Source organism: Penaeus japonicus, unplaced genomic scaffold, assembly GCF_977035675.1.
Source record: "Penaeus japonicus unplaced genomic scaffold, GWHDUDI00000001_assembly GWHDUDI00000016, whole genome shotgun sequence".
Lineage (NCBI taxonomy): Eukaryota > Metazoa > Arthropoda > Malacostraca > Decapoda > Penaeidae > Penaeus > Penaeus japonicus.
In genome coordinates, this window is record NW_028234418.1 from 32015493 (window position 1) to 32025492 (window position 10000).

Genomic DNA, 10000 nt, shown 5'->3' on the forward strand with positions numbered 1-10000 from the left:
CGATATCCTGTGCATGATGATTTTTTTCAAGTCAAGGAACAATATCTAGTCGTTATAGATCGGCGTTTTACTCACATACACTCTAGATAATGAAATATAGATGAATAAATGGAGAGATAGATAGATAGATTAGATCGACAGACAGACAGATAGATAGGTATAGATATAGACATACGGATATATAAAAAAGAAGACCTTTACCTTCTTGAGAACACGCTGGGTCTGGGAGACACGGCCGCTGTAGTTGAAAGGGTTCGGTTGAGAGTCCAGTTTCAGCAGGTCTTCTCGGCTCATGATGTCACCGTATAGATCTAGCATCTCCTGTATGTTTGTTCCGTCTTCGCGAATTTCTTCCTTTTCTTCCTCGTCTTGAAGGAGGAGAGGAAGATGTGTAGATGATTAGGAAATAGGGGGAAATGGGGGGAAGGGGGGGGGAATGTCAATAAAGATATGAAAAGATGGAGAGATTTATGATAATGTTTTGTAGATGGTTTGGTTGTTACGTGCATGATATGTCTTGGAAGTTCTCAAAACGAGCAGAGACTTCTTTAACTTCAAGGCTTGATGTACATTTTTTTCTTCTTTCATTAGTGGGGAGCGATATAAACCTAACTTTGCGATTGATTTCATCACTCGGAGACAAATATTACTAAATCAGTTATCCCTTCAATTTCATTTCTTTTACCGCGGAATTCTACTTCAAAGAAAACGATAATATTTTGAGTAGTAACTAAAGTATAAAAATTCCCAGTATTTTCCCCTACACGGTATTCAGGGAAAGGGAGAATATGGAATAAATCCCCCCCCCCCTATATTCAGCACCCTTTTCCCCCACCCTTCTCCAACTGGCAGTTAACAGCTTCATTTTCTTTTTCGATGCTTAGACGGTATTTAAGAATGAATACTGTATTCACCTGCATTCTCTAAATAAAAATTATGTTTCATTTTATTTATCTACATATCTATTTGTCTATATTGCATAGGGGGAAACATTATTCTTATCTTCTTACGCTTGCAATATCAATCTTATCAAATAATGAATGGAACTTCAGAATTGGCAATGTGCCTCTCATGATGAATAGATAGATATATAAACAAACAAACAGACAGGCAGATAAATATGACAGTAGATGGATAGATAGATAGATTAATTGGTAAATGAAGCGAGGGGTGAAGGATGGAGGGAGAGACAGTAGACAAACAGACAGATAAATAGGTAGAGGTTGTTGGTCAGATAGAGAGGTGTGTGTATATAGAGAGGGGGAGGGAGAGAGAGAGAGAGAGAGAGAGAGAGAGAGAGAGAGAGAGAGAGAGAGAGAGAGAGAGATGGAGAGAGAGAGAAAGAGAGAGAGAGAGAGAGAGGGAGAGAGAGAGAGAGAGAGAGAGAGAGAGAGAGAGAGAGAGAGAGAGAGAGAGAGATGTCTAGATAAATAGATCTGTAGATATATGGGCAAAATTTGCAGAAATAAGCAAACGTGTTTTTAAAGATTTATTACACATCTTCCAATATTCATTCATGAAAAAGATACAAACGAATAAAGATATTCAGCATAGTAATTATGTGTTACTACATTACGTGACAAGCGTTATACATTTATTTATCTAATGAAAATAATAATAATAATGATATCAACACACACACAGGACACAAACAAACAGCGTGCCCATACACGTCCTGCCTCTACCCACCTTCATCGTTCTCCTTTTCCTCCGGCTCCTTCTTCCGCTCTCCGTCTTCCTTTGGCTTCTTCTCCTCCTCAAGGACCTTCCTGCGAACCGTCCTCGAAGGCAGTGTGAGGAGGTCGATAAGCAAATCGTCAGAAGGAAGCGGTTCGAAGACACATCTTTTGAAGTTGAAGCGGACTTGTGTCTCTTCCTTGTGTCTGAATCCGTTCAGTTTGATTTCGATCTCTCTGTCGGGAAGGTGGGTCTAGAGGGGGGAGAATGGTGAGGAGGAGGAGGAGGAGGAAGAAGAAGAAGATAGAAGAAGAAGAAGAAGAAGAAGAAGAAGAAGAAGAGGAAGTGGAGGAGGAGGAGGAGGAGGAAGTGAAGGAAGTGAAGGAGAAGGAGGAGAAAGTGGAAGAGGAAGAGGAGGAAGTGAAGGAGGAGGAGGAGGAAGTGGAGGAGGAGGAGGAGGAAGAGGAAGAGGAGGAGGAGAAATAGGAAGAGGAGGAGGAGGAGGAAAAAGGTTATTCTATATTTTTTTCCTCTATTGGATCGAAGGTTGAGATACGAGGGAATTTATATGGGTCAGGTATTTCGATTTTGCTTCTCATATATTTGGCTTCGAGGGTTGATATACGAGAGAAGTTCTACGGTATTGTAGAGTCAAGTTTTCGAAAAAGCCGAAAAAGTCAAAAGCCATTGAAGCGTTCGGCACAATGCCACTTTACAAGGCTAAGCAATTGTGATGAATTTCACCTGTCATTTTTTTTTTCTTCTTCTTCTTCTTCTTTTTAAGCTAATCTTTAAGATGACTGCAGCCTATACATGATACTTTTCTATAAATCTAACTGTTGGTAGAGAAGATATAGACAAAAATCCGATATTTGGTTGACTAGAATGAAGTATAAGTTTCATAACAAAAAAAGGACTTAGAATATAAGGTTACAGACAGCACAGTCACGTAGCGAATGACAGCTGTGGGTTTGATTGCTAAAGCGTGGTAATTTGCACGAATGAATGAATGAATTGCAAATAAAACAAAGCCCCATTTCAGCAGAGACACAAAAATGGATATATATCATATTTGTATACACTCTCACGCGCATGAATATTGTGTAATTATGTGTGTGTATGTGTGTGTGTGTTTGTGTGTGTGTGTAAGTGTGCGTGTGTGTGTGCTGAATGACTAGTTTATTATTTTAAGTCGTTTACAAGAAAGTCACTCAGAAGAAGTATGAAACGAGCGGACAGAAGAAGCAGTACTTGCCTGTCGCCTCTCAGTCCCTGCAACCTCGCGCCTCTGAGCGCGCGAGGCGGAAGGGCATCTGTTGCAGAAGGCGTGCCTCGCGCTGCTAATATATTTACTGCGAGAAAGTTCAGGTCATATTTGCATATCTCCTTCCTTCTGACGTGTCATGGCTAAATGACACGTCAGTTCGAAAGCTCCGAGTTTTGTAAGCTTAGCATCTGCTGTAATTGCATCTTTTTTTCTTTTTTTTTTACCCACTTTTGTTTGCGTTCGGTCCTTCCATACACTAAGCGGCAGTACTTATGACCTGCGAAGCTCTCATCCGCATGTGGATGAGACCATGATTTCGGGCATAAGGGAAAGAGTAAGTGGTTACTATAAAGAGATTCGCCTCATATCACGATCTCGTTGTGGTGTGTCGGAATTTAAAGGAGACTTACTCGTAGCAGCTTACTTAGTCGGTAATTCTAGCACACCTTGCATGGGGTATAAACCCATGTGAAGGTTACCTTTCTTTAAGTTCACGTATTACAGTAAATCGTAGGAATTACTCGCCCCCAAAGCGAGAGAGAGAGAGAGAGAGAGAGAGAGAGAGAGAGAGAGAGATGTCTAGATAAATAGATCTGTAGATATATGGGCAAAATTTGCAGAAATAAGCAAACGTGTTTTTAAAGATTTATTACACATCTTCCAATATTGAAACGAAGCGATGGTCATTAATGAAAAAGATACAGACGAATAAAGGTACTCAGCATAATAATGATGTGTTACTACATTACGTGACAGGCGTTATACATTTATTTATCTAATGAAAATAATAATAATAATGATATCAACACACACACAGGACACAAACAAACAGCGTGCCTCCACCCACCTTCTTTCGTTCCTCTTTTTCCTCCGGTCCTTCTTCGCTCGCCGACTTTCCTTGCTTCTTCTCCTTTCCGCAAGGACCTTACTGCGAACCGTCCCTTGAAGGCCAGCTTGAGGATCGATAAGCAAATCGTCAGAAGAGCGGCTCGAAGACACTTCGTTTGAAGGTGAAGCTCGGGGTTCACTTCCTTGTGTCTGGTATCCGTTCAGTTAGATTTTCGATCTCTCCTCTGTCCGGAAGGTGGGTCTGTGCGGGGGAGAAAGGAGATGGAGAGGAAGAAAGAGAAGATAGATGAAGAAGAAAAAAGAAGAAGAAGAAGAAGAAGAAGGGAGAGGTGGGAGGAGGAGGAATGAAGGAAGTGAAGGAGAATAGGAGAAAGTGAAGAGGAAGAGGAGGAAGTGAAGGGAGCGGAGTAGGAAGTGGAGGAGGAGGAGGAGGAGAAAGAGGAAGAGGAGAGAGAAATAGGAGAGATGGAGAGGAGGAAAAAGGTTATTCTATATGTTTTTTCCTCTATTGATGCGAAGGTTGAGATACCAGGGAATTTATATGTCAGGTATTTCGATTTTGCGTTCCTCATATATTTGCTTCGAGAAGGTTATAATACGAGAGAAGTTTTACGGTATTGTAGAGTAAAGTTTTCGAAAAAGCCGAAAAAGACAAAAGCCTTGTAGCGTTCGGCACACATCCAACGGTATCAAGGCTAAAGCAATTGTGATGAATTTCACCTGTCACTTTTTTCTTCTTCTTCTTCTTCTTCTTCTTTTTAAGCTAATCTTTAAGATGACTGCAGCCTAGCCTATCTTGATACTTTTCTATAAAATCAACGTTGGAGAGAAGATGAGACCCAAAATCCGAATTTGGTTTGACTAGAATGAAGTATAGGTCTCATAACAAAAAAAGGACTTAGAATATAAGGTTACAGACAGCACAGTCACGTAGCGAATGACAGCTGTGGGTTTGATTGCTAAAGCGTGGTAATTTTGCACGTATGAATAACTGAATTGCAAATTAAACAAACCCAATTGCAGCTGAGAACAAAAATGGATAATATCATATTTATATACAATCTCACGCGCATGAATATTGTTAATTATGTGGTGTATGGCGTGTGTGTGGTGTGTGTGTTGTAACTGTAAGTATGGTGGTGGCTGTTGACTAGTTTATATTCTTTTAAAGTCGATCACGAAAAAAGTCCACTCAGAAGAAAGTATGAAACGAGCGGACAGAAGATGCAGTACTTCCTGTCGCCTTCAGTCCCCTCAACCTCGCGCCTCTGAAGCGCCGCCGAGGCTGAAGGCATCTGTTTGCCGGAAGGGCGTGCCTCGCGCTGCTATATGTTTTACGGCGAGAAAGTTCAGTCCATAGTTGCATATCTCCTGCCTTCTGACGGCCATGGCTAAATGATCACTCCGTTCGAAAGATCCCGAGTTTTTGTATGCTTACAACGGCGGTAATTGCATCGTTGTTTTTTTTTTTTTGTGTTGGGTTTGTTGACCCACTTTTGTTTGCGGTCGGTCCGTCCAACCCTAAGCGGCATAACTTATGACCTCGAACTCTCATCGCATGTGGATGAGACCATGATTTCGGGCATAAGGAAAGAGAACAGCTGGTTATCTATAAAGAGATTCGCTCATATCACGATGGTGTGTGTGTCGGAATTTAAAGGAGACTTACATCGTAGCATTACCTTAGTCGGTAATTCTAGCACACCTTTGCATGGGTAATAACCATGTGAATTGTTATTATTTTTCAAGTTTACACGTAATACAGTAAATCGTAGAATTACTCCCCCCCCCCCCCAAGGTCTAGGATAACTAGATCTGTAGATATAATGGGCATCATTTTGCAGAAATAAGCAACGTGTTGTATTATGATTTCATTGATACTTTTTCTATTTTGTAACGAAGCGTTGGTCATTAATTGAAATATGATACTGTAGAATAAGGTACTCAGCATAATATTGATGTGTTACTACATTACGTGACAAGCGTTAAACATTTATTTATCTAATGGAAAATATAAAATTAATTATGATATCAACCACTCACTGGACACATTCAACAGCGTGGCCAACACCCACCTCTTCGTTTTCTCCTTTTCCTCCGGCTCCTTCTTCCGCTCTCCGTCTTCCTTTGGCTTCTTCTCCTCCTCAAGGACCTTCCTGCGAACCGTCCTTGAAGGCAGCGTGAGGAGGTCGATAAGCAAATCGTCAGAAGGAAGCGGCTCGAAGACACATCTTTTGAAGTTGAAGCGGACTTGTGTCTCTTCCTTGTGTCTGAATCCGTTCAGTTTGATTTCGATCTCTCTGTCGGGAAGGTGGGTTATGTGGGGGAGAAAGAAAGGAGGGGAGGAGGAGGATGATGAAGAAGATAGAGAGACGAAAGAAGAAGAAGGAGGAAGAAGATGAGGAAGTGGAGGAGGAGGAGGAGGAGGAAGTGAATGAAGTGAGGAGAAGGAGGAGAAAAGTGGAAGAGGAAGAAGAGGAAAGTGAAGGAGGAGGAGGAGGAAGTGGGGAGAGGAGGGAGGAGGAAAGAGGAGGAAGACAAGGAGGAAGAAATAGGAAGAGGAGGAGGGAGGAGGAAAAAAGGTTCTTCTATATTTTTTTCCTCTTATTGGTAGAGGTGTGATAGAGGAATTTTTATGGGTCAGGTATTTCGATTTTGTTTCTTTATATTTGGCTTCACGAGGGTTGATATACGAGAGAAGTCTACGTAATTGTAGTGTACAAGGTTTCCGAAAATAAGCCGAAGAAAAAGTCTAAGCCATTGAAGCGTTCGGCTCAAGCCACTTTTCAACAGGCCCTAAGCATTTGTGTTGGAATTCACCTGTCATTTTTTTTGCTTCTTCTTCTTCTTCTTTTTAAGCTAATCTTTAAGATGACTGCAGCCTATACATGATACTTTTCTATAAATCTAACTGTTGGTAGAGAAGATATAGACAAAAATCCGATATTTGGTTGACTAGAATGAAGTATAAGTTTCATAACAAAAAAAGGACTTAGAATATAAGGTTACAGACAGCACAGTCACGTAGCGAATGACAGCTGTGGGTTTGATTGCTAAAGCGTGGTAATTTGCACGAATGAATGAATGAATTTGCATATAATAACAAAGACCATTTTCTGCTGAACACAAAAATGGATATATATCATATTTGTATACACTCTCACGCGCATGAATATTGTGTAATTATGTGTGTATGCGTGTGTGTGTGTGTGTGTGTGTGTAAGTGTAAGTGTGTGTGTGCTGAATGACTAGTTTATTCTTTTAAGTCGTTCACAAGAAAGTCACTCAGAAGAAGTATGAAACGAGCGGACAGAAGAAGCAGTACTTGCCTGTCGCCTCTCAGTCCCTGCAACCTCGCGCCTCCTGAAGCGCAGCCGAGGCGGAAGGGCATCTGTTGCAGAAGGCGTGCCTCGCGCTGCTAATATGTTTACTGCGAGAAAGTTCAGGTCATATTTGCATATCTCCTTCCTTCTGACGTGTCATGGCTAAATGACACGTCAGTTCGAAAGCTCCGAGTTTTGTAAGCTTAGCATCTGCTGTAATTGCATCTTTTTTTTTTTTTTTTTTTTTTTTTTTTTTACCCACTTTTGTTTGCGTTCGGTCCTTCCATACACTAAGCGGCAGTACTTATGACCTGCGAAGCTCTCATCCGCATGTGGATGAGACCATGATTTCGGGCATAAGGAAAGAGAACAGCTGGTTATCTATAAAGAGATTCGCTCATATCACGATGGTGTGTGTGTCGGAATTTAAAGGAGACTTACATCGTAGCATTACCTTAGTCGGTAATTCTAGCACACCTTTGCATGGGTAATAACCATGTGAACTGTTATCCTTCTTTAATATAGTTTAAACGTATTACAGTATTGGTTGAATACTCGCCCCCCCCAAAGAGAGAGAGAGAGAGAGAGAGAGAGAGAGAGAGAGAGAGAGAGAGAGAGAGAGAGAGAGATGTCTAGATAAATAGATCTGTAGATATATGGGCAAATTTTGCAGAAATAAGCAAACGTGTTTTAAAGATTTATTGTACATTTTCCAACATTGAAACGAAGCGATGGTCATTAATGAAAAAGATACAGACGAATAAAGGTACTCAGCATAATAATGATGTGTTACTACATTACGTGACAGGCGTTATACATTTATTTATCTAATGAAAATAATAATAATAATGATATCAACACACACACAGGACACAAACAAACAGCGTGCCTCCACCCACCTTCTTCGTTCTCCTTTTCCTCCGGCTCCTTCTTCCGCTCTCCGTCTTCCTTTGGCTTCTTCTCCTCCTCAAGGACCTTCCTGCGAACCGTCCTTGAAGGCAGCGTGAGGAGGTCGATAAGCAAATCGTCAGAAGGAAGCGGCTCGAAGACACATCTTTTGAAGTTGAAGCGGACTTGTGTCTCTTCCTTGTGTCTGAATCCGTTCAGTTTGATTTCGATCTCTCTGTCGGGAAGGTGGGTCTGTGGGGGAGAAAGGAGGAGGAGGAGGAGGAAGAAGAAGAAGATAGAAGAAGAAGAAGAAGAAGAAGAAGAAGAAGAAGAGGAAGTGGAGGAGGAGGAGGAGGAGGAAGTGAAGGAAGTGAAGGAGAAGGAGGAGAAAGTGGAAGAGGAAGAGGAGGAAGTGAAGGAGGAGGAGGAGGAAGTGGAGGAGGAGGAGGAGGAAGAGGAAGAGGAGGAGGAGGAGGAGGAGGAGGAAAAAGGTTATTCTATATTTATTTTCCTCTATTGGATCGAAGGTTGAGATACGAGGGAATTTATATGGGTCAGCTTTTTTGATTTTGCTTCTCATATATTTGGCTTCGAGGGTTGATATACGAGAGAAGTTTTACGGTATTGTAGAGTCAAGTTTTCGAAAAAGCCGAAAAAGTCAAAAGCCATTGAAGTGTCCGACACAATGCCACTTTACAAGGCTAAGCAATTGTGATGAATTTCACCTGTCACTTTTTTCTTCTTCTTCTTCTTCTTCTTCTTCTTTTTAAGCTAATCTTTAAGATGACTGCAGCCTATACATGATACTTTTCTATAAATCTAACTGTTGGTAGAGAAGATATAGACAGAAATCCGATATTTGGTTGACTAGAATGAAGTATAGGTCTCATAACAAAAAAAGGACTTAGAATATAAGGTTACAGACAGCACAGTCACGTAGCGAATGACAGCTGTGGGTTTGATTGCTAAAGCGTGGTAATTTGCACGAATGAATGAATGAATTGCAAATAAAACAAAGCCCCATTTCAGCACAGACACAAAATGGATTAATATCATTATATGTATCACTCTCACGCGTGATATAGAGTAAATTATGTGTGTATTGAGTGTTGAGTGTGTGTGTGTGTGTGTAAGTGTGCGTGTGTGTGTGCTGAATGACTAGTTTATTATTTTAAGTCGTTTACAAGAAAGTCACTCAGAAGAAGTATGAAACGAGCGGACAGAAGAAGCAGTACTTGCCTGTCGCCTCTCAGTCCCTGCAACCTCGCGCCTCCTGAAGCGCAGCCGAGGCGGAAGGGCATCTGTTGCAGAAGGCGTGCCTCGCGCTGCTAATATATTTACTGCGAGAAAGTTCAGGTCATATTTGCATATCTCCTTCCTTCTGACGTGTCATGGCTAAATGACACGTCAGTTCGAAAGCTCCGAGTTTTGTAAGCTTAGCATCTGCTGTAATTGCATCTTTTTTTCTTTTTTTTTTACCCACTTTTGTTTGCGTTCGGTCCTTCCCTATACTATGAGGCAGTACTTAGGACCTGCGAAGCTCTCATCCGCATGTGGATGAGACCATGATTTCGGGCATAAGGAAAGAGAACAGCTGGTTATCTATAAAGAGATTCGCTCATATCACGATGGTGTGTGTGTCGGAATTTAAAGGAGACTTACATCGTAGCATTACCTTAGTCGGTAATTCTAGCACACCTTTGCATGGGTAATAACCATGTGAACTGTTATCCTTCTTTAAGTTTACACGTAATACAGTAAATCGTAGAATTACTCGCCCCCCCCAAAAAAAAAAAAAAAAAAAAAAAAAAAAAAATGTAATCCCTTGTAATTTGCCAAGAACAGAGTAGTAACGCGTATTGTTAGCTTAGTCTTAATGGAGCTTAATGGAGCTTGTTCTCTTTCCTTTTACAACTGGTTTGCTAATCTCCACCAGTAACAGCCCTGAAAATGAAGGGCCGTAGTCTTAATTAAGAATAAGTAAGCAGGGCGTTCT

At 41.1% G+C, this 10000-nt stretch overlaps 1 protein-coding gene across 1 annotated transcript in view; it reads right to left on the bottom strand.

The window, feature by feature from the left end:
* Positions 1–318, bottom strand: part of LOC147470260 (dynein axonemal intermediate chain 1-like) — a 16631-nt gene extending 16313 nt beyond the window's left edge. The window contains exons 1-2 of the mRNA XM_086545672.1: positions 202–318; positions 1–7 (exon numbers count right to left, since the gene is read on the bottom strand). The exon at positions 1–7 is cut by the window's left edge and continues 167 nt beyond it. Coding sequence (XP_086401798.1) covers positions 1–7; positions 202–318 — 124 coding nt within the window. The remainder of the gene's footprint in view (positions 8–201) is intronic.
* Positions 319–10000: the final 9682 nt, after the last annotated feature.